This window comes from Gymnogyps californianus, chromosome 3, assembly GCF_018139145.2.
Source record: "Gymnogyps californianus isolate 813 chromosome 3, ASM1813914v2, whole genome shotgun sequence".
NCBI classification, from domain to species: Eukaryota; Metazoa; Chordata; class Aves; order Accipitriformes; family Cathartidae; genus Gymnogyps; species Gymnogyps californianus.
In genome coordinates, this window is record NC_059473.1 from 43,647,292 (window position 1) to 43,671,351 (window position 24,060).

Consider the following 24,060-nt stretch of genomic DNA (forward strand, 5'->3'; position numbering starts at 1 on the left):
CATTTCTGCTTTTGCTTATTAATATGATTATAACCTTTGTAGGATTTCTTGTTGGATTAGGACTAATCTTTATTGGATGGTCTGCAACCTGGTGCATCATTGTTTAAACTCATCTAACAGCTTTAATAACTACAGCTAACAGCTTAGAACAAGCAGAAAAAAAAATTCAGGAATGCTTATTTCCTCTAGTTAGTCTTCTACTGGCTGGAAGCAGTCATTTCACTATCTATCTGGTGGAGAAGAATGGCTTTTGGCAGCATTTCTCACTGTTAACTCATAAAATGATTTAACTAATGTTAATGGAACTGTTGTATATTTCTACATGGATTTCAATGGAGAAAAAAAATCCTTATGCTTTTCTTTCTAATCTTTTTCTGATCAGAAGTATATTTGTAGAATTGGACTGGCTGTCTCGTTGCATGCTGTGGAGCATACGTCTTTTCACAGCTTGGATTTTTTTTTTGCCTGTGAAGCATATTCCAGTTTTCATGATGTACATGCACAGGGCACTACCAGAAGTATTTTAGGGTAAGGAGGGCTAGCTCACCAGTGTAGACCAAAGGAATTGCCGAGGAGATCTCAGAGCTAGTGGATAATGGCTGGTTAGCAGCCAGTGAACATACATTAGGTACTGTAACTGGAACCTGCTTTGTTCTTTTGCTTGCCTCAGGTACAGCATTGCTAGCCTGTCCTCTCTTCTTTGATCCTGAAACCCATGTGGGAAGTTGAAGAAAGTTTGCCTGTCTTATTTGGAGGCTACTATGTCATAGTGCATGGAAGAGCATTTATGGTATTGTTTTGTTTGTGTTTTCTTGTAGGTCAATGCCTTATTGCCAACAGAAACTTTCATCCCTGTAATTAGGGGACTAATGATGAATCAGCTCCCATCTGTGAGACGTAAGGCAATGGACCTTTTGAACAATAAGGTGCAGCAGCGCACAAGGTGGCAGAAGAGCCAGGTGAGGCAAAGTGGTTAAACTCGGTTCCTTTAGCAGAAGTACCTGGAGAGAGATTGATGTAGAAGTGGTCTGCTCTATGTAAAGACGTCAAGTACCAGTGCCAAGTCTGGCAAGCAGCTCTTGAGTAGTGAGACGTAGGCTACCTGCCCATAGTTACCTTGCAGGTTCTGAGTTTCTAATTGTATGTCTAATGTGTGTGTTCTCTTGTCCTCTTAGATCCTGCAGCTCTTAGAGCTAATTCCTGAGCTCATTGCTATTGTGAAGTGTAAAAGAAAGGAGGAAGAGGAGGAGCAAGCCATCAACAGGCAGACTGCTTTGTTCAGCCTCAAGCTACTCTGCAAAGGTTTTGGCACAGAAAATCCAGTGCCATTTGTACCTGTTCTGAAAACCGCCATTCATCTAATTTCTTCAGAGAAGGAGGAAAAGAATGTGATGGGAAGTGCTTTGCTCTGTATAGCTGAGGTCACCTGTACACTGAAAGCCCAAGCAATACCTCAGCTTCCAAGGTACTGTTGGGTTCTTTTTAACAGAACCAACTGCAGCAGGAATTAGTTATACTAAACGGAAGGAATGCTGATGACGGCCAAATGGCAGTCTGCCCATGTGTGTGCTTTGTGTAGATAAGAATAAAGGTATTCGTAGCGCTTGAAGGCGCTTCCTGGTCGTAGAACTAAGAAGCTAGTGGGGAAATTGTAAGAGTTTTATAATCAGTAGAGTTCCTTATGGAGTCTGCTACTGTGAACAGAGAGGCAATCTTAATGGCTTTAGAAAAGTCAGACCATGTTTTGTATTTTTACTGTAGAACAGATTGCATTTAAAAACGTGAGAACCAGTACAGTTGGAAACCCTGCATGTTACGTTATTTTATTCTCCCTATTCAAGAAGAATTCAAGCATCTAACTTGTTGCTTTTAAGACTGTTTTATCTCATTACAAATACAAGTTTCTTATTGTCACTAAATCTTTAAACTAAAGATGGGGCTTTGAGCAACCTGATCTAGTGAAAGATGTCCCTGCCTATGGCAGGGGGGTTGGACTAGATGATCTTTAAAGATCCCTTCTGACTCAAACCATTCTGCGATTCTGTGATTCTAAACCTAATATCCTTCATTAGCTTTGAAAAAATTAAGTACAGCAGAAGAGCCCAGAATACTGAGTTTTCTCAAATACACATGTAAAAATTCATGTGAAAATTGTCCCTGCAGGCTTAACAGATGTATTTATGCAATTGGAAATGTGCCTCCAAATGGTCAGTGGTTTCACCTTTCTCTATTTATGCTTGGTTATTCACAGGCTGATGCCAGCACTGTTGAAGACACTAAAAAATAAGAAGGAGCTGGTCTCCAATGAGATTTACTTGCTGAGTGCTGTCACTGCTCTGCTGAAGGTTGCAGAAACATTACCACACTTCCTTAGTCCTTATCTTTTGGATTGCTTGCTGCAGGTGAGCTGACTCCTACAGATATGTAAAGGGGGACAGGATCTGCCCAGTTCCTAGAAGAAGCTAGAGATTACTTTTTTGTCTCCGAAACTGAAGTAGGAGTGTGTGCCAACTATGTGGAAGGTCGTAACATATTACTCTTCTACTCACCTTCTTATGCACATAACTAAGATACAGAATATAAGAGCATCTCCTGCTCCTCCCTCTGATAGGTTGTAGTTTGCCTCTTTGGAAAGGGAGATGAATCCTGAAGGATCATTCTGTAATATCCATGATCTCATCAAATGTGTATCTAACAGCTCTAGTTAGGGTCGTTTTGACCCCCTGCCGCTGACATGCGCATTTTTTCAGTGTTTGTCTTCTGAAGACGGCAAAGCTCTGTACACAGACATCTTAATGTAAGGTGCTCCAAGTGGTGCAAACAGCAAAATTCCCATCTGACAAGTACAAGTACAGTAGTTGTCAACAAGTTCTTGAGTTGTTTTAAGTATGCCTAACTTTTGTTGGATTTCCTGATAGGTTGTCCGCTTGGAAAAGATTGTGGTCGAGTTTGGTCCTTCTTCCCAGATAAGCTTACGCATAACATCATTGAAAACTATCCTAGCTACAAGGCTTGCTCCCCGGATACTGTTGCCTGCAGTTACAAAGTGTTACAGTGAAGTGGCAAATACCCGGAAGGTAAGGACTTTTTTCATTCTTTTGCATTGTGATTAAAAAGAAAGAAAAAAAAGAAACAAGCAGTGCAAAATTTGGTTCAGCTGTCCCGGCTGCGTCCCCTCCCAACCTCTTGCCCACCACCAGCCTACTCACTGGGGCAGCAGAGTGAGAAACAAAGAAAGTCTTAACACTGTGCAAGCACTGTTGAGCAATAGCTAGAACACTGGTGTGTTATCAGCGTTGTTTTGGTCACAAATCTAAAACACAGCCCTGTATGAGCTGCTATGAAGAAAATTAACTCCATCCCAGCCAAACCTAGCACAGTCTTTATATTATCTCTGTTTTCTTTTGTACTGCAATGGTGATTCAGGAAAGTTAGACGTGGGAGAAATGCACCAGTTTAATGTCCTTAGCCTGTTAGATGATGAATGCTTGAGAAATCATCCCATTCATAAAGGCCTTGATTTATCTGGTAGGAACACGACTTGGGTCATAATTTTCATCTGGGCTTTGTTCCTGCCTCATAGGTGCAAACCTTTCAGACTTAACTGGTATCTCCAGTATTGGAAAGGGGAGACCAAACTCTTTTCAGGATTCCTACTAACTTAAGCCCCCAAAAAGTACAGGAAAAAGTTTGTTTATTTTATCAACAGTATTTTAATGAGTAAATGTGTGAAGTACAAAAATCCAGTTCCCTTGTCATGTTTCTCAGTTACTGTCAATATCACAGTTGCCTTTGCATTGCTTTGCTTTTGTTTTGGCAGAACTGCCTGGGTCCCCTTATGAACATTTTGAAGGAGCACATTGTTGGTATGGAGAAGGAGCACCTGATCTCCCATCAGTCTGAGCTGACGGCATTTTTCATGAAAGCCCTGGACTTCCGAACAGAACATGCCCAGGTGGCTTGTTGAGGGGGATGAACAGCATCAGCTCAACCTCTACATGCTAATTCTATCAGTTGTTTTAAAAAATATTAGTAGTTTCCATTGCATCTGTGCTCTGAAATTCTGGGTATCAAATATTCTGTTCTGGAATTGTTCTTGGGGTAGAAAACATTATGGTTGGGTATTAAGTCTGAAACAGACAAAATGTGCTTTGAAAGCTCAAATTCTTACATTTCAAACTTGGAATTATGTTTTCTGATTTTTCTAGGATGATTTAGAGGAAGTTGGTAAGACAGAGGCTTACATTATTGATTGTCTAATAAGTATGGTTATGAAACTTTCCGAGGCTTCTTTCAGACCCCTCTTCTTCAAGGTAAGAAGTTTAAATACAATTCATCTGCATCAGCATATTTGTATTTTCCAGTGCACAGACACAGGAAAGAGCTAATCTGCCTTTCACTTTCAGCTCTTTGATTGGTCCAAAACAGAGTCTACCCTAAAAGACAGATTGCTGACATTCCACCGAATAGCAGATTGCATTGCAGACAAGCTCAAGGGTCTCTTCACCCTGTTTGCTGGTCACTTAGTGAAGCCATTTGCTGAGACACTGAACCAGGTCAACATTTCTAAAACTGGTAAGTTTTCAGTTACTAACTACAGAGAGGCACTGGCAGGCTAACTTTAATTGCTGAAAGAGGTTTATTATAATTGCTGAAAGTTTAGTCTTACAGGATTTACTTCGCAGCATATACCTCTCATTTCTCTCCTCCTTCTTTCGCTCATAAATAAGGCATCTTTCTTATTCTGGTGGAACCAAAGGACATTTTTCATCCATGGGCTCTGGGCTGCCAGTACAAAGTTGAGACCACATGAAAATTTTCAGTGTCAGTCCCAGTGAGTTCCATGAGAATGAAATTGTGTGGCAAGAGGGTGACTTGTTTCTGTTTGGGTTTGGTTTTTTCTTTTTTTTTTTTCTTTTGCATTCATTGACTTCTCTTATATGCTACCTGGTGTATTCAGACTCCTCTGCTTTCTTGGCAATAATAGGTGTTACTTTTTTGTATGGGAAACTATTTGCCCATCCCATTTGTAGTGACCTGAAGAAATTGTCCATATCCCTAGGTATGGCCAAGCACTTCTCCTATAGCCTGTGGCTATTCTCTTTTATCCCCAGCTGACTGTGAATGGCAGTAGCAGACCTGCTAGGGCATTAGCTAAAAGCCAGATAACATATTGCACCCACTTTATTGTTCTGAGTGATGAGTACATAATTGCTATGTAGTACATCCTTTATCTATATTCACAAACTAACAATGTTTCTATCTTGTGGGGAAGTTTTGTATTTTCATTTTTTTGATGATTTTTTTTTTTTCTTCTCCTTGATTGGTATGTAGATGAAGCTTTCTTTGACTCTGAGAATAGCACAGAAAAGAGCTGTCTGCTGTTGCAGTTCACCATGGACTGTCTGCACAAGCTCTTCCTGTTTGACACCCAGAAGTTCCTGAGTAAGGAAAGAGCAGAAACCTTGATGATGCCTCTGGTCGATCAGGTATTGACAAACACAAAAAAACAATTCATAGCTGATTTATTTTTTTATTTTTTTATTTTTTTTTTACTATCAATCAGGCCTTAGTCCTCTCCCTTAAACAAAAAGGGAGGAATTAATTCATTGTCTTTGGGCTACAGACAGCATTAACTGCTTTGCCTAAGGCTCTGAATTACTAACTTTTTTTATCCTCTTTTTAATTGCATGTTGTTGAGCTCTTGCAGACCACTGCACTCCCACTGATGCTCTTTGACGTAACTGTTGAGTACCTGAAAGCCAAAGCTAGAAGTGCTTTTGGCTGGGTTTATCTGAGCCTGGATCTGTTTGACAAGCTTTTTACTTCCACAGCTAGAAAATATGCTTGGAGGAGATGAGAAGTTCCAGGGAAGAGTGACAGCACACCTGATACCCTGCATAGCTCAGTTTTCAGTGGCAATGGCAGATGATTCTCTTTGGAAACCACTGAACTACCACATCCTGCTGAAAATGAGGCACACCTCTTCTAAGGTTGGGAACTAACAGAATTTGAACCCGTTTTCTTTGTTGCATTAGAAAATGGGAACAGTGCCCCAAAAACCAGAAGTGGATTAGCCAAGTCATTGCTAAAATACTGATATTGTACTATGCTACTCCCAAGTTCTGGAGAGATGTATACAACATGGCCTTCTGCTCTTACTGTAAGCAGTCAATATTCCACATGTGGATGTCTTTCATACCGTGTGGTTTGCGTTTTTTAAAGATTTGATGGCTGTTGGAATAAGAGCTAACCTGTTAGTGTATGAAGAAAGGGGCACTTTAGAGGGGGAACTGGAAGACAGTTACTTATCAATCTTCAGACCTGTTTATTATATAGAGTTTTGTCAAGACTCTCCTATTTGACAGGTTATATGTATTCAGCGGGAGTACTTGGTTTTTCGTTGTACTGAGCTAAGTCCTTGTGATACAGTGGAACAGAGTGGCATTGTAATGGGAAGTTAAAGACCATTATATCAAATAACTTCCAGCAACATACCTGCTTCTTGCAACCTATTTTTCCTTTGACATTATCTTAATTCAGATGTTGAGATTTAAATTAGCTTAAAACTAGTTCCTTTCAGTAGGGAAAGCTAGTTTACAAACTTATATGGAAAGAAGGCAGCAGGGACAGGAGGGGGGACAAAACAGGGAACTATACTGTAATGTTTGTTTCCTTACAAAGACTATTGTTTTGTTTTAGGTCCGATTTGCTGCTCTGCTTGCTTTGGTAGAAGTTGCACAAAAACTGAAGGAGAACTACCTGGTCCTGCTACCAGAATCTATTCCATTCTTAGCTGAGCTCATGGAAGGTAATGTTCTAAAGTGGCATTAGTGAAGGCAGACAACTGGCCTATGACCAAAAAAGAATAAGGGCCACTTATTTCAAAGATTCAGACAGGATGATTGCTATAAATCTTATGAATTGGTATACAGTAGCTTAAACTGTGCAGGATGCAAACTGAATTGGATTGTATCCAACACACTTGTAAAGTCCAGTTAAATTACGGCAGTTTCTTCAGTGTTATAGCCTGTGCACAACTCCCCAGTTGCATGTTTTAGATCAGTGTTACAGTAGCAATAATTTGCCTAAGTCCTGCATCAGTGCCAAAATATCTTTGAATAATTATTTCATACTTGGTGTTTGAAGACAGTTCTAGCCTTGATGAATGATGAAGCCTTCCTAAGGTAGTTTTATAATCACTTTTCTACTTAATTCCTGCTTTATTTCTGTTTCTAGATGAATGTGAAGAAGTTGAACAGCTGTGTCAGAAGACAATTCAACAACTGGAAGTAATTTTGGGAGAACCACTCCAAAGCTACTTCTAAATTTATCCCCTTTGTTTTCCAATTTTGTCTGAATCGTGTTAGCTTCACACGTGCAAGTGTTACAGGCAAACTGTCATAGTAATTTTTATCAGAGCTGAGATCTTAACTTTTTAATAAAATATTGTAAGAACCTGGTTTTATCATTTCTGGATGGTCTGGAGACTTTTCCTAAACTGCTCTTTTCTTAACAGTGGGAACTGGAGCAAGCTCTAAGCAAATTCTGGTAAGCTGGGCACAAACAGAGTGACAACATGTGAGACTCACTGAATTCCACTGTGCTTGGGGTATGCAGTTACTGTCCCTGTGGAGGGGCTGTCATACTACATTGTAGGCATGGTACTCACTGGACCCATGCACTGCAATCCTGAGAATCTGCTTTTCTGTCATTTTTAGGGAAGTAAAATGTAAACCCACTGAAGATACTGAAAAGGAAGTTACAAGAAACTAGGATTCATATAGGAGCTGAAGCTGGTTTTTATTCTTTAAAGACTGCTACTGATTAGCTTCTTATTCACGTGAAGATCAAGAATAAATTGCTTGCTATGTTCATGAATTTACCAAAAAACTCGCCACCTGTTTTGCACCAGGAGGTGCTCATTCATTACACTGCTAGTAAGAAAGGCACTCAGACTCTGTAAAATATGGTTTAAAATGCAACTGGTTAGAACTAACACTATAAAGAGGATAATCTTACATCCCATCGGGTGCTGGGAATAGGCCTCTGTTCAGGGTGCAGCATGCATTTCACTTTCCCATCATGGTCATTCGTGCTCTTACAGGATTTTATTAAAAGAAAACAACTATTAATCATGTCTCCTGTCAAACAAAAAGGATGTTCACATGAGAAATTCCTGCTGAACTCTTAGATAAAGGCAAGGACACACAAGTGGTGTAATTGCCATTACCAAGTGGGAGCTGCCTACCAGCTCCTCTGTTACAATCAGCCAGCTAAGTTTATCCTGCGGCCCAGGCGTATGTATAGCACAACACTGTCCTGGAGGCCACACCAGCACAGCCTTGGAAATGGTCCTCCAGTCAGGGTCACTATGCCACCTTGGAGATACTCATAAGATAATAAGCGAAACAAGACAAAATATAGACCAAAAAGGGACCATAGCTACTTAGCTACACTTGGAGAAAAGCAGAGTTCACAAATGTTTTTATTTATGCTTTTTATACATTAAATCTGGTAATTTATCTTAAACAGTCTTTTAGGGTACATCTTATTCTCAAAATTGCTTCACTCTTTTAGCAGCTGTTACGATAAATAGGAACGTTCCTCAGGCATGTATTGACAGCCAGTAGCAACTTATTTTTAAAAAGAGTATAAAAATTAAGACTGACATTTGTACGGAAAACTGATTGAATAGGAACAGCTTGTTTCAGATGATAGATAGTATTTTAATACAAGACTGAAAAAGGATTCATTCTCTATTCCACTGATGAGTATCTGAGTCTCATCTCAGCTGAAACCCTGCCTGGAGTACCTGGGTTCACACATTTTTAAAAAATGAAAACCACAAACATCTACTTCAGTTTCTGAGCAATCTCAACTCAGTTAGGAGCCATTTCAGATCAAACAAGCTTTCAAAAGTTCACACAATTGGAACCAGCTAAATCATTTTTCATTTGTTTCACTTTGGAAAGATAAAAGCTAGAAATGCTGCTGTATGTTTGATTTAAGCCACTTCTTAGCAGGAGGTGACATAACCATGAGTGTCAGAGAAGGTACTACTGCAGCAGCAGGCTAAGAAGTAAGATCAAATTCCTCCTTGCCTTTTGCTAGAACTGATGGGTCAACTGTTTGCTTAATCCAGCCTCGGTAAAAAGGTTATAGCTGCTAATATAAACTAAGAAGCAGAAGAGTATATTTCATAATTCTATTTCAAATGAATTATCAATGTCCCTTTTGGAGTGGACAACCATATCTTCAGATCCTATTTCAGTCTCGTCTCTACTTCACAATATCGAATGTATGCCATCAAGGAATGCCGAGTAGTAGTTTAACTTAAACATACTGAGTGCAATTGTTAGACAGCATGATGCAGCATTTTCATATTGCTAGGTTCAGTAATACAGGAGATTTATCTGAGCAAACACTTACTTTTAGCTTAATTAGCGAGGATTTAATCTCGCAGTTAGCGGTTCTGGTACTCACCTAACTCAGAGAGGCAGATGCAGAAGCCTGGACAGATAAAGGCAGGCTCAGCGCGAGTCAGCACCTGTTTGTACTTGACAATGAGGCACTGTCATTAGAAGAGGTTTAATTCTTTTAGTACTGACTGAAAAGAACTACCAGCTCCTCACATCTAACAATTGAACATCTCCTGTGATTTCCACTACATTGATCTTTTCAAGTTGTTTAAAACGATGCTTGTACTCCAGAGTGTGAACACCATTAACAGCAACTTTGAACTGGTGGGCATCACAGAAAATGATCAGCTGAAAAGCAAGAGGAGAAACAGTTAAGTTTTAAACTCAGGTAAGATGTGAAAAACAACCGGGTGATCTAGCCTAGACTTGGGCAAACCCTGCTTCTGTTACAAATACTGTTTCATGCAAAAGAAACATTTTAAAAAGTGGAACTTCAATAAAATTCATAGAATCATAGAATAACTCAAGTTGGAAGGGACCCATGAGGATCATAGAGTCCAACTCAATTAAAATTCGTTCTGAGCACAGGCTGAATTCTTGCAACTATTTAAAAACAAAACTGTCATTAAAACCAAGTCAAATCTCTGCTCCCTATGGTGTCATTTAATCCTAAATATTCTCAAGACATTGAAATGCAGGAATGGCAGTTTTATTTAAATCTGCATTAGTGGCATGACATTTAAGCACCACTGCTAATCCTCTTGGCAGAATTACCAGTTTGATGCTATGTTTCAGTTAATCTTACCTCAAAGTACATCCCTGGACTGAAAGGGAAGTTGGCAACTTCCTTTTCTTCTTCTCCCCAGCTGTCATGAAGGTATGAGTTTCTTACAAAAACTTTATTTTTCACTCGGGTATTCAGATGTAATGCAATGTCCTTTGAGTCACTTGATTTCAGATTTATCGCAAAGCTGGAAGATATTTTTTAAAAGTTTACTATACCAAGGGTTTATGAACATGATACAGTAGTCTATGCTATTTACCAAGCCCTTAGCCAATACTCAGAACTGTTCTGGAGCCAGGGCCGTGATTCACCTGAAGAACCAAGCAGGCAGTTAACATGCATTTGTCTCCTTCGCACAGAAACCTTTGCTGGAGGGAGCAAATGTAGGACATGACCCTGCTAGATCTGCTTCATCACTCACAGCTTTCTGTTCATGTCTCAGCAAGGAGGTATTGAGCCAAGTGGGCCAAGCGCTGCTCCCCTCAGCACTAGGAAGCAGCGTTCTCACAGAAACATACGGTGCTACTTGCTCCACCATCTCTTTCTCTTAACTCAGGCAGTGGAGAGCGGGAGGCTTTGTTTTACCTAAAGACATATTCTTTCTGCCAACAAACTGGTTAGACTCTAAAGAAAAGTTTGAGGATTCTCTCCATACATTTAAGATTGGTGGGACACCATGCATACAAAGTGTTACTTTCTAGGCCGTGTAGCTCTGCCCACGCTGAATGAATATTCTGCAGTCTCCTATGTGTCCACAACACAGGGTTCCTAAAGGGGAGCTCTGGAGAAGAGTGATCAGAGGGAAGTGTCATCCAAATTCTAATGAATGCTTCAACCTGTGGCAAAGACCTCACTGCATTTGAAGAAGGAATATTCCTCCCCCCAAATTAGCTCCAGCTGTCAGGTTATATCCCTCCTTTGAGAAGCCTAGAATTGCTTAGTCCAGATACGAAATACAGCAACAGCCACACTTCCAAGCTGTGAAGTCCTCTTTTTCACTGAGAAAAAGGAATATCTACAACTGTGTGAACTGAAAGACGTTAAATAACTTACAAACTCTATAAAAATCTATAAGTTTAAAACCACAAACACAAAAAGCAGACAACCTTTAACTAACACCCAAAAGCCTCTTCACGCTTATAAGCAGTACCTTCAGCACTTGAAATGTGCTAATAAGCTTTTCAAGACAAAAGAAGGAAAACAAATGCTACTATCCAAGTATTACTTATCCTGTCCAATTTAAAGTCCATTCAAACTTCATTGATGAGATTTCTAGACCTTGGGTTCCAGTATTAATATGAACTCTGAGTGCTGTGCAGCTGCAGGGAAGGTATGTACTCTGAGGAAGCAGGAGTACAATGCATACACACGGCGTAAAAAGCATGGTTCTCATCATTTGCACTAATCGCTTCATTTTTAGGCATGTTTCTGCAGAGCCAAAACCACCCTTCAAGCAAAGGGCATGCTGAAGCACAGACGTTTCCTCAGCTCCATTTTGATTGTGTTGCGCTCCCCTTTTCCCCTCCCCACCCCCACTTTAAATCATGTTGGGAAAATGTCTGCTTTGCAACCCATTGTTCCTAATTTGCTATCAAAATTACAGCTCATACTCCCCTACCAGCTTTCATCATTCAATTGTTGTCAGTTAGGCACCTTCATGCTTACACAGTCCCCAAGGAGGCTGACTGAGAAGTATTCAGAGAAATGTTGTAACATGCAGCATTTGAGCACACCAGCAACTCATCTAACTCATTCATTTTCCATCTACTTCGGCCAGTTCCCTTACTCTTCGATCTCTTTAGAATAAAAGCTGTCTTTGTACAATATGTGTGCTCACATGCCTTGCACAATGGAAAGCCTCAACAGACACACAATCTTGTGAATGATGCAGATTTAGTAGGTAAGACACTCAGGTTTTACCTTCACTTTTCACAATGGAGCTGCTCTTTTAAGTCCTCTCTAAAGCGGTATCCTGCAGGTTCCTGAGAAAAGTGCACTGTAGTTTCAGATGATTCCAGATGCAAAGTTGCAAGTGAGTAAGGATATACTGAGGCAATGGAAAAGCCTACTCATTCTCAAGAGTAGCTCAGTTAAATAGCAGAAAAATTCAGTAACACTTACCTCTTCGGGTTTTTATTCACTTCTCCTTTAATGGCAACTGTGCATCCTGGACGAAGTGCAGTATCAAGTTTCCCAACATAAGGAACTCCCTGGAAGTACACCACCAGTAAAAATTTTGACTGTGACTTACTTTTTTCAATATACAAGCTCAGCTTTGTTACGGCAGGAAGAAATTTAGCCTACAATTGCGAATCTGCACTTATAGCTAAAGTTATTCCTACTGATACGTTCTGGGATACTAATACTATAGTGGAAAAGTTACACTGAGATAAACATATCAATGTGTTGGGTTTTTTCTTTAGACTACCACCTTGGGTTCAAAATAAACATTATTTACAACTACTTCTGCCACCACTAATGGTGGAAGGAGGGGAAGAAGGAAAAAAAAAAAAAAGTAAGCACAAAACTCCCTGCACTAATTTAAATTTGTATCACATAATTATTCACATGCAAACATCCTGACCTCTCCTCTCTGAAAACTTCAGTTATGCTTTAAAGAATAAGACTCACGCTAAGTGTCTAGTCCCACAGTTGCATAAGTACTAGAAGTAGGGTCACTGAGTATTCTGTCTTCCCGGCATCAGTTCATAATGATAGACAGAGCAAGTATTTTATTTGCGGGGTTTTTTTTTCCTCATTGTGTTAGAAGTTATTTTGATCAGGGAAAAGGAGTGAATGGAAAAGTACTTAGCCTTTATTTTTTTGCTGAAGTCCACCACTTGCAAATGACAATATTGCACGTTATTTGGTTTTGAAAAGAAGACTGAAGAAGGCAGACTGTCAAGTGACAAGGCAACTAAAATCACGGCACTCACTGCAACTTCACCTTCTCCACAAATTCTATTTGCACATATTCCTGGCTTCCAACCCCTTTTCAGTTTGAGCGTGGTCCTTACTCCAGTCTGGATACTGTCCACGTGTACAGCTTTTTGCAAAAAGATGAGCACTCACTCTGTCTACGCTCCATGCTAGCTGGGTGTGAGTTCCAACCCTAAGATGCGATGCTTGCATCCAGCCACCTGAAGTGTATACAGTGTAAGCATGGATCTGTCAGCAAGAGGAAGATGTAGCCTGACAGGTTCTGAGATACGCACATTAACATAAGGCCATTTGGCGTGGTATGACTGCAGAATACTTTTGTTTTGCAGGTGTTCCCTAAGGCAGAGAAAACTAAGTATGCTTATTTGAAAAAAGTTTTTCATGTGATTTGGTCCTTTAAAACTTCAGGTACCTCACTTTTTATTTCTCTGTTTATGGCTGTGGATGCCGTGTTTATCTTTCGGGTTTTCTAAATGATTTAACAAATAGCCTCACTTTTACTAGCAGCAGCGAAGAGGATTACTCTCTACAAAACCTCACTGATGATCATCTCCCAGTAGATTCTCGATTCCCTTGTTCTGTGCAAGTTTTTTCATGAATAACTGAGATGTTTTTATTTTGATTTTTTTTATTCTTCACATTTGCCACAAGTCTACACGAGACACTTACAAATTGTGAACCATCTGGCATTTCCCCCTACAAGAGAGAACAAACAACATTAACTAGCTTATCAGACAACAGGGAGATTCACTCAACCTTTTACAAACATACATACATTTTCTGTGTTTATCTTTGTTACTCCTAGAGATGATGGCTGAGAGCCTTGTATAGACTGCAGAGAGAGAGATATTTAGATGTCATTGCTAACATCATAGAACTTTAACATAAAGTTGGTTTAGAACCATATAAGGATCTGTGCTGCTTTGAAGGGTGAACTGTTAACATGGAAATCTAGGGCTGTGGTAAAGAAAAAGCCAAACCCCTACAAACCAAGGAAAAGTCCTGAAGATCAACTGCTGCAGCCAAATCGAGATTTCTAAACACCACTTCATTACAGTTGGAATCTTTATTTAACAGTCAGAGCACTGTTAACCCCTTAGCATCTGAGGGTACCCACTGAGCTTTCCTCACTGGTACAGGAATACCAGCAGGGCAGGCCCACACAGGGGCTCTTGGGATTCTAAGCAGCCCCCTGCCCTGCATCCCTGTCCCTTCCCACGGGAAGGGCAGATGAGCAACATGGCCATGCAGAGATACAGTTCCAGCCTAGCCCTGGCAGATTGTGTCTTCAGCTTGTTTATTTCAATACAAGCCTCCATCTTCCTCCTCAGAAGAGCGTATAAGAAGCAAAGACAAAAAGGAAACAATTGCCCTTCTCTATTCCCTTCTCCCCCAAAGGATACAGCACCAGCAACCACAGACTAAAGCAACTCTGTTTTGTTTTGTGCTTGAGACAGAAACCAGCCTACAGCACCTGCTTGCCCCCAAGCTCTTCTCAGAGTCAGTCCTCCAAGACCAGGACTCAGACAGCTTTGAAGTAACATTATTCTGGCAACATGCCCAAGGCCAAGTGATGGGGCCCACAAAAGTCTGTCATAGGCTTTGCAAATGATCAGTGAGTAGATATAGCTTTAAAGCTTAGGCCCCATTTCATTCAGACCCAAATCTCCACCTTCTATCAACACAGTTACTAGTCTGCTGACCTGAGTTAGACCTGACGTTTGGCAGCAAGAGACCCAAGCTTTGCCCACAATGTAGTGAGGATGGGGCAGAAGAGACCCAGAATATTACACAGGAGTAGGTAAGCTGCCTTAGTGACTGGCAGGAAGAAAGGGAAAAGGCATTCACCTTCTGTATCTCCCTGGAATTTATCACCTTCCATTTCTGCTCTAAAAGTCTCACCCTTCCAGAGCAGAAGGATCACTCCTCCTGCACAGGGGAAAATGTTGTTCAACTCCTCCCTGTTGGTTTACTTTCTCTAGCAGAGCTGGCAGCTGAGAGGAAGCACAGCACTGCCTTCACTTTAAATTCACTGCAGTTTGGTCCAAGTGCAAGTCAAGCCACAAAGTCTTTGAGAAAGGACACCTCTTCTCACCTCTCCCCCCTGCCCCGAATTAAACGTACACTCCTACTAATCACTTCATTCAACAATTCAGTCATTTTAGCAGGAAAAGCAGGGTTATGTGCACAAGCAGTTCCAGCTGTGGCTAAACTTGGCATTTGGAAGCCAAGCAACAAGTTGCAGTCATGGCTGAGCTTGTCACTTAGAAGCACTGAATACTGAGAGTTCATTTTGGAGCTCCTGCAATATTTGAAAAGTCTAATCCATTCCTAGATCCAGTATCCAATCAATTCTTACACCACCTGTCCTGTTAACTTTGTAAGCTGTGAACTTTGTCACCCTTTTGCCCCTCCCCTCAAGACTAAAAGGGGAAGACAGAGATCCTCACATGAGACTCACATGTTGAAATGTGGGGAAAAAAAATCTTGTTACTGATGTTAGATTGTGTAGCTGCTTTTCTTTACTTCTTTTTCACCATAAATCCTGCTCTGTAGTTCAGCAGGACAGAGAAAAGGAATTGAACAAGTCAGCGGTCCATATAACTTACATTAGAAACAAAATCTATAGTTTTGATCTGCACTTTGCCATATATTCCAAGAGTATCTATTCTTTCAAGGCTAATTCTGTGGTTGTAGAGCAGCAAGTGTTTCTTGTTTACAGTCACCTAAAGAAACAGGAAACAAAATAGGAAAATGGTATTAAACATACATTACACCAGCCATGTATCAAATTGTATGCGTGTATCTCTGTTTTACACTGGTTTGGTACAGAAGCAGGGAGTGTCCTAGAAATTTCAGAGCAACTAAGTTCAGCTCATCCATGATTCAGTCTCTCTTCCCATCACTATGAGGGAGATTTATTTGCCTACACTAATATTTGCATTTCGCACCTTTTGTTTCTATCATCTGATCATTTATCAATGTGGTATTACCAATCTAATAGAATCTATTATTGCAGTCTAACAGAGCAAGACAAATACACCTCACATGTTTCCTCCAAGAGGACTATCCTACGCTACTCAAAAAACAGGTTTATCCTAAGGTCAGCCCTTTGCACATAAGAAGGGAAGGGTGGAGTAGCCATCAGCCACGGCAGGAAGTTACTTGCCTCTCATCCAACTTAGAGGGAAGCAATACAAAATTAAAGGTCTGATTTACTTAGCACCTCTTTAAAGAAAAGCTTCTAAAATTTTCTGTAGTTAAGACTATACCTAGGTAACAGAGAAACCAAGGCTTCCAACTATTTATTGTAAGTATACAATATACCTCTCTTGTATTGGCCTGACAACTGGCTACAGATAAAGAATCGACCCAGACTCACCTGGAATTTATCCTTTAAAATCATGATGACAATCTCAAATGACTTCCCTTTTTGAAAGGGCATCTCATAAGTGATCTCCTCCCAGCCCCATTTTTCCCTCTCCAGTGTGTTGCAAACAATGCAGCCAGACCTTTTGAAGCGGGGGTTGAAATGAAATGCCACATCAGCTCGAGGCTTTATGCTGCTGCCACACTGTAAGTCCACCTGAAACCTAGTCATAAAAATAAGACAAACCACATTCAGCTCAGTCTGTCAAGAAATCACCTAAAAGTTCGATACACTTGTGTTTTACTGTGGAGCCTCAGAACAGGCAGACACAATGAGTGTTGCTGGATAAGGAAAAAAACCAAACATATATTTGTCCAACTCCTACACATTTGTGAAAGGTTCTCCCATGATTTATTGCAATGAATTAAAATATTTAAGTATTTATTTAATGGTCATCATTCATATCATGTAAGCTCCTCACTTACTGCGTTCACCACCTTCCCTCCCACCATCTTCAGTAGAACAACCAAACGAACCTTGGGCAAAGTCACAGAACAGAACGCCCATACTGGGCACATGCACTAGTTCAGACCTCCTTATCCCAGTTTAAGTTAATTCCGTCAAGCAACACATTCAGTTATCAATTTTCTTTGTCTCAGATAACTTCTTTAGACAAGGAGCATATGCTATGACAGGGAAAAAAAATTGCCAAAGCAGGCAAAGCAAAAGGAGAGAAGAGAGGATCAGCAGAAAGCAAAAAATCAGTTCATCCTCCACTTCTCATCACAAAGCTTTCATTAACCACTTAAGCCTGTATTCACTCTGATGCTATCACAAGGATTTAGATCAAGCCTTTGTGTGCCATCATAAGTAGGACCCCGGAAACATTTTATCCATTACATTCTTGTTCACATGGTGACACTGCAAAAAGTGACACTGTAGCCACTACCTGTCTGCATCATCAGGAACAGTCCCATGTATCACAATCAGCTCTCCAGGAACAAGGCCACCAAGTATTGTCCCAACATACGGAATGATCTAGAAGGGGCGGGGGGGGGGAGAAAAAAAAAAGAAGGAAAAAAGGATTCAAATAACATTTTGTGATGATGGCAAAAAACCCACAATAGTTTTAAAAATAATATTCCAATACTTAAATATGTGGTGCTCTAGTGCATTAAAAGAAATACAACTAGCATTTCATTTAAAAGAAACAGTAAAGCACTAAATACCCACCACAACGGGAAGGAAAAACCCAGTAGATTTTCACCTATGAAAACCAAGCTTCTCAGATAAAATTAAAACTAAAATTTCCAGCCTCCATTCCTAGCTCTCAAATGAAGAGTGGTAATATTTTATTGCCTCACTTTTAATAGAGTATAAAGAGGATTCACTTCAAATTAGGTCATTGCCAAGGGCTGACTGTTACCAGCCCTTTGCTGGTAGCAGGAGGCACCTTCCACAACCCTTCTGACCCCAGACTACAGCAGCTGCCTTTTTGCTTGTTCTTGCTCCATTTTGGAAAACAGTGATGGGAAAAGAAGAGACTATGTCACAGACTGTCTTCTTAGTAAAAACTACACGACAAACACAACAAAATACCTCATCCTAATGAGCTAAGAACTGCAAGGTGCACTGAAATAGCCCTGTTCAGGGGCCTTGGTCTTTATGGTATCTACGGTACGCAGTCTGGCTCAAAGCCTGCCTATTTTCATTTCCATATCAATAGCTGGAGAAGGTAACACATGCATGGTATGCTAAACTGAAATGGCAACATAGTAGGAGTTGTTAAGCCATATGCAGGGACATGTCAGTTAAAAGAAAAGCCCCAGACACCCCAGCACGGCTCTCTGGCAAAGGCTCAGACATGCTGACAGAAGCCCTACCCTGACCATCAGTTGGTGCACCCAGCATTTCAGGGAGGGAAGGGGAACACCTTAACAGAAAACTGTGGAAGTTCACAGGAGACTGATCTGAAAGCAAAGCTATAAGTCTGCATCTCATCACACGTGCTTTACATTGAAAAAGGAAGTAAATGGTAGCAAATGTTGCATTTGCTCTGGTTAACAGACAAAAATTTCTACCAAGGTGGTTTTTTGGAGTTTCCCCCCCCCCCAAAATCCCTGATCTATGGAACAGCGTATATAAGATTTTAGGCCATCTTTGAAATGAAACAGCAATTGCAAACAAGAGTTCCAGTAATTTAACAACAAAAAATGAACAGACTGGAAATACTACTCTTGAATGGAATATTGGACCATAAAAGAACAATTTGATATTTTTATTTTTTAAATATATATATGTATCATCATGCAAAACAAAGATATGAAAAGGGGATGTGTTTGCTGACACCTATTCTTGTGAATTTGTGAGGAGGGAAGGGGGAATGACAGCAAAAATTGTCTAAATACAGAGTGTTGATCATTTCTGCCAGTAGATACACATCCTTTTCTGCCCTCTTTCCACTTCCTTTCTCAGCTGCCCAGACGTTGCACAAAAGCTAATTTGCACTCGTCTTCTACATCAGGCAAAACAGACTTAAAGAACTTGCTTCTCAAGCATAAGCTCACAAATGGTCAAGTTGTTTTAAGTCTTGTGTATTTTTATTGGCTTAAGAAGGTGCAGTAGAGGAGGATCTAAATGTGAAATTAAGTGTTAAAAGTGAAAGAATAAATAGGCTGAAATCCCTTTGCTTACTGGTAGTAGCCTGGTTCCTTAATACAGAAGCTGTACACAAGAGGCTCATTTTTATTCAAAGAATAAGAATAAGCATATCTTGATTATTTTAGTTTTAACACACTGCTCCTGAACGGTAGTAGCTCTGAGTAATGCAGTAGAGCAATAAATTACTGGTTCAGTCTCCAAAGATGAACCAGAGAAACATACAGACACAGGCCAGGGATGCTGGGACTTAACCACTCTAGTGGATCAAAGTTACTCACCCCTGGAAGAGAAGCTGTGGCAAGAACACTTCTTTACATTCAAAAGGATGCATTTATTTAAGAGAAAAGAAGGTTGGCCCATCAACTCTTCAGAAGCTCAGACATGGAATCTGGAAGGCCACAATAGAGCATTTCCTGGGTGCAATACTACAGACTTAATGAGGTCTTGTCATCACAGAATGTGCCTGTAATTTCTTCACGTCTCAAGATGTTCTTCTTCCTCCTTTATTAAGAGTAATGCTTGTGACATCAAGTGATCTACCAGCATCCAGGCTCTCTTCCAGACCTCTAAAAATTACCTCTGAAGCCAATTGGTCAATGTCAACTGAGTTTGAGAGGTCTCAAAGATCAAGTTCTTTCTAATATCTGCCAGTTTTCATAAAACAAGAGGACAGATTATGGTCTTACAGAGGAGAGGACTGTGATAACACAGCTTTCATCCAGCTTGCTGGGTAGCAGACAGCTGCCCCATCAGATGGGGCATGACAACATTTCTTGCCAGATGGGTGGAGTAAAGGGCATAAAGAGGAAAGCAGGATTTTCTGCATGATTCAGAACAGTACAATAGCGAAGAAATACGTCTCAGACTCAAACCTGTAATAAAGCTCTTAAGTTTTGCTGCTCTTAAGTTTTGCTGCTCATGGAACAATTCACTGAAACAGTGAAATATTCATAGTCTGCCCTCCTCCATCCCTACCAAGCTCATCTTGTGGTATCACACAGGTGATAGAATCACAGAAGGGCTGAGGTTGGAAGACACCTTTGGGGTCTCTAGCACAATGCCTTGATCAAAGCAAGGTCAGATAGAGCAGGCTGCTCATGGCCTTGTCTGGAGGCTGTCCTGAGGTCATCGGCACAATCTTTCCCAACTCTGCCTCCGTATTCCAATCCCAAACACTCACTCTTATTCCCACCTTAGGCTCTTGACCCCTAAGCCTAGTTTACCACTTTATATTCTCCAGCCTGGTCTTGTCACCCATCATACTCATCAGTGCCCTTGCAGCCACCCAATTTTGCTGAACTCTTACTCTCTCCCTTACACAGATTATTTGTCCTAAACACCTCCTAATCCTCCTCTTCACACCTCCTCTGCCACCAAAATCCCCATCTACCAACTTTCATCCTCCCTTTCCTTTTGCAGTGCAGTCCTTCCACCTTCTAGTTAATCTCCACACAGCTTTCCTTCCTCTCCCAGCTGGGTTCTTGTGAAGAAAGTTGAAGCTATTCCCCCATCATCCCTAACTCCATCCACTTCGCAAGCAGTGAACATATAGTGGGACTGAACAATCAGATTCACTGAGGGCACAGGTGTGTGTCAGTGCAAAGCTGCAACAGATAAGGAAGTCCTGTGCAGATCTGTGCTACTGTATACTCCACATAGATACTCCGCAGACTTTAATATTTTTAAAGAGTTTTAGCAGAGAATGTTAAAACTACTATTTCCTGCAGGCTCAAAGGAACTACCTTTTTAAAGATACAACAAAAAACACAGCTCCAGTCCACTCCTTTAGCCACATGCCAGTGTCAGGCTGCTGTCCCAGATCACGAGAATACTAGAGCTTTTCAGAGAAAGTCTCCAGACTCTAAGCTAGGCAAACAACATTCCATCAAATTCACTCTCTGCAATTGCTGAATCGTGTTAGCTCAAGTCTTCCCTACAAAACAGGATTTATTGTAAGGTAAGATACCAACTATCGAAAAAGATTCCAAGTTTAATTGTTTAGACTGAAGTTACAAGCACCACAAAAAAAAACATTTCATGAGAACTGCCAGGCACCACTCGTGTTTACAGAGAATTAGGAGTGAAAACACTGCTTATCGTATTTTCACTTTCAATTCAGCACATTCTGCAAAAATGGCAGACATGCACATAAGCTGTGTACAAAAAAGGATGCCTCTCCAAGGCCAGCAGAACTTCCTTCCTGTTTTGGAAGTGTCCATTTGTTTACAGCACAATTTCTAAACACCATCAGCTCCTAGTGTCACCTGTGACATTCTCCGTCAAATGCCTGAGTGATGCAAAGAGTTCTCAGTAACACCCCTCACTATGCAAAACAGTACAAGTACTAACTATGGACATAAAACAGCGAAGTCCCATTTCCCAAGGGAGAAGTTGTTAACATAACAGGGGAGTTACCGGGTTACTGATTGTCTTCCGCGGTCCATCCAAGGACATCATCTTCCCTCCTCCAGTTTAAGTTTGTCAGTTCTGTGTGACCACTGCTGGAGCGTATTTAAAGGACTCACTGATCGGGCAGCACCAAAGGAGGGATCCCTTCGAAAAACCAAAACTTCTAATTAGAAAGAAACGAAGTGATACTACATGAGGCAAACCCCTCCAAGGTATAACTTTAAACAGCACAAGAAACGATGCAAACATCTTTCCTTTCCAAGAAATTTCCTGGAGTTTTGAAATACGAAAATTAAAGGCTTGCTTAAAGAAATAAGGTGCCACTCTAACAAGGGACAGTGCACACAGGTACACAATGTCAGCAGCAGCTGCCTGAGACTATGTATACCGAGACAGAATCCCACATAAAAATCATTGTTGTACAGGGGAACACTGACAGGAAATCAAGACCAAAGCAAACAATAATTCTGTTTAGCATCAGGAAGTCCAATAGCAGATCCAAAAAAATGAAACCCAGACCTACAACCCAGTGTCCAGCAGCCTGCTAACTGAACTTCCCGGGGTGTGCAACAGCCATCTAGATCCTGCTGAAAGAGGATCCTGGAACAGAACTAACTGTCAGTCTTGGCAGACCAGGTGGCACTATGGCAAAGTGATGGGTTGAGGGGTTTTTTTGTTTGGTTATTAGTGTTTTACTGAAAAGGCCACAACACCAAGGGAAAGCTGCAATTCAGGCTCTGTTTGACAAAACAGGAGATGGGCATGCAACTGCAAGATTCTCCTGTAACCTTCTGTCAGAGGAACCACTGTTAGTACATGTTACACCAAATCTTAAGTCTGCAACACTGTAAGTTAAGGTTTCCTGACTACACTTTTAGAACTGAAAAAGATATGTATGCTTTCCTATTATCTCACGCACTGCAAAGCAGCTGAAAACCTCTTCAATAAAAAAACAGGAAAACAGAAAGGCCAACAACCAGCTATTATGCTGTCCCACTGTGACATGCAGAAAATGTCTTTCATGAGGGTAACTCAGGTTAGACTTTATAATCAAAGCTAGATTTTGCACCAAGCTAAACAAGAGTTCCGCAAAGAGAATAAGCGAAATACTTTCTGGATATTTGCAAGCAATTAAAGTACAAAAACACCAGTGGTGTCCCCCCCGCCCCCGGCTATAAACCCAACACTGCAACACGCTAGAGGGACACCGGACTAGTTTCACCAAGAAGTAAATCACGAAACCTCGGCCACTTCAGCCTTAACGCGCTCCGAGAAAGCCCCGGCTCCACAGAGCGCCTCCTTCGGCCGGGCCCGCCTCGGCCCCGCCAGGGAGCAGCCCCTTCTCCCCGAGAGGCAGACACACACAGGGGCGAAGGGCCGGGGAGGCGGTTATTGCTACTTTTACCCTCCCGCTCTCCCTTTATCTGCACAACGTACCTCGCTCCGTGACCAGCAGCGCCTGGAGACCCGCGGGCTGAAGCCGGCCGGCGCTGCCACCGCCACCCTCAGCTGCCCCCGCTCCGCGCCCACCCTGGCCCCTCCCAACGGCTTCCGGCCACCTCCGACGTCACCGCGCACGGCGAGCCCCGCACGCCTCCCCAGGGCCCCGTTCGGGTCCCGGCCCGACTGTGCTGGCAGCCGCGGCGCAGGAGGCGGCCCTTCTTCCCCAGCTCTGCAGCGGCTCCCCGCCTGCTGCGGCCGCGCCTGGCCCCAGCCGAGGGCAGACGGCTTCCTCCTGGGCGGGGGGTGTGTGTGTGTGTGCTGTGCGACCCCGGGAGGGCGCCTGACAGCGCGGGTGCAGATGACGTGACCCGGGGAGGAAGGCTGCGCGGGGACCACACCGTTTTCTCGGCCTGCTCCCGAACCGTGCCCGGGACCTGTTTGAGAGCGCTGCTGGGCCCAGGCCAAGCCACGCCGCAGGCCCCCTGACCCACTGCTCCGGCACGTGCCCTGTAGGCTTCGATGTACAAGCGCTAAAGCAACAACTTGGTCGCGAAGTTAATTCAGCTCCTTAACGCTACCGCAAGCTTCCCCTGCAAACCCTTCACTTTCTCTATGCCTTGTGTTGCCTCTGTAGGTCCCTTGTTACAGCCTAACGCCATCTCCTCCTAGCAAGGCGCATCTCCTGTGACCAGACCGGAATGCCGTTTTCAAAACCGACTGGGTCATTTGTTGCTCCAGGACTGTGGAGTTTTTGAACCGTGGAAATCTTGTACCCACCCCCAATCTTACACCCACAGCCCCAAGGCTGTGCTTTTATCCTCCTGTTCCCTCGCAGGCTTCACTATGTCATTTTGGCTGCTTCGGTCTAGTAAGCAGATAGGGCAATGAAGTCCCTAGTAGTTTTACAGCTTGTAATGTGTAGCAACAAGCTGCTCAGAGAAGCACTACTTAAAGTTCCCCTGTTCATATGCTGGATGGGGGAAAGATGAGCACAAAAACACAGGTTGCAATAGAAAAGGCCCACAAAATTG

At 41.9% G+C, this 24,060-nt stretch overlaps 2 protein-coding genes across 4 annotated transcripts in view; one reads left to right on the forward strand and one right to left on the reverse strand.

The window, feature by feature from the left end:
- HEATR1 (HEAT repeat containing 1) overlaps positions 1 to 7,459 on the forward strand; it is a 39,097-nt gene extending 31,638 nt beyond the window's left edge. For both annotated transcript variants that reach the window (XM_050895107.1, XM_050895108.1), the window contains exons 34-44: positions 819 to 959; positions 1,176 to 1,465; positions 2,252 to 2,402; positions 2,919 to 3,077; positions 3,821 to 3,955; positions 4,209 to 4,313; positions 4,407 to 4,575; positions 5,335 to 5,489; positions 5,835 to 5,993; positions 6,703 to 6,811; positions 7,240 to 7,459. In XM_050895107.1, the coding sequence (XP_050751064.1) occupies positions 819 to 959; positions 1,176 to 1,465; positions 2,252 to 2,402; positions 2,919 to 3,077; positions 3,821 to 3,955; positions 4,209 to 4,313; positions 4,407 to 4,575; positions 5,335 to 5,489; positions 5,835 to 5,993; positions 6,703 to 6,811; positions 7,240 to 7,328 (1,662 nt within the window). In that variant the 3' untranslated portion in view covers positions 7,329 to 7,459. The remainder of the gene's footprint in view (positions 1 to 818; positions 960 to 1,175; positions 1,466 to 2,251; positions 2,403 to 2,918; positions 3,078 to 3,820; positions 3,956 to 4,208; positions 4,314 to 4,406; positions 4,576 to 5,334; positions 5,490 to 5,834; positions 5,994 to 6,702; positions 6,812 to 7,239) is intronic.
- A 995-nt stretch (positions 7,460 to 8,454) lies between these two features.
- Positions 8,455 to 23,075, reverse strand: LGALS8 (galectin 8). Of its 2 annotated transcripts, XM_050895110.1 has the most exons (10): positions 23,024 to 23,075; positions 21,593 to 21,730; positions 17,466 to 17,554; positions 16,529 to 16,739; positions 15,756 to 15,872; positions 13,922 to 13,978; positions 13,816 to 13,842; positions 12,328 to 12,416; positions 10,228 to 10,393; positions 8,455 to 9,770 (listed from the first exon to the last, which is right to left on the reverse strand). In XM_050895110.1, the coding sequence occupies exons 2-10, from the start codon at positions 21,632 to 21,634 to the stop codon at positions 9,621 to 9,623; spliced, it is 948 nt and encodes a 315-aa protein (XP_050751067.1). In that variant the 5' UTR covers positions 21,635 to 21,730; positions 23,024 to 23,075; the 3' UTR covers positions 8,455 to 9,620. The 2 variants fall into 2 exon arrangements, with proteins under 2 accessions (XP_050751067.1, XP_050751068.1); XM_050895111.1 differs by lacking the exon at positions 13,922 to 13,978.
- Between the last annotated feature and the right edge of the window lie 985 nt (positions 23,076 to 24,060).

What these genes read in the sequence shown, in the direction of transcription:
- LGALS8 (XM_050895110.1), bottom strand. Translation starts at nt 21,634, where the DNA reads ATGATGTCCTTGGATGGACCGCGGAAGACAATCAGTAACCCG. An exon ending in GGAAGACAATCAGTAACCCG is followed by an intron (nt 17,555 to 21,592) that starts GTAACTCCCCTG and finishes CGCCCCTTCTAG; the next exon opens with ATCATTCCGTATGTTGGGAC. An exon ending in GTTCCTGATGATGCAGACAG is followed by an intron (nt 16,740 to 17,465) that starts GTAGTGGCTACA and finishes TTTTATGACTAG; the next exon opens with GTTTCAGGTGGACTTACAGT.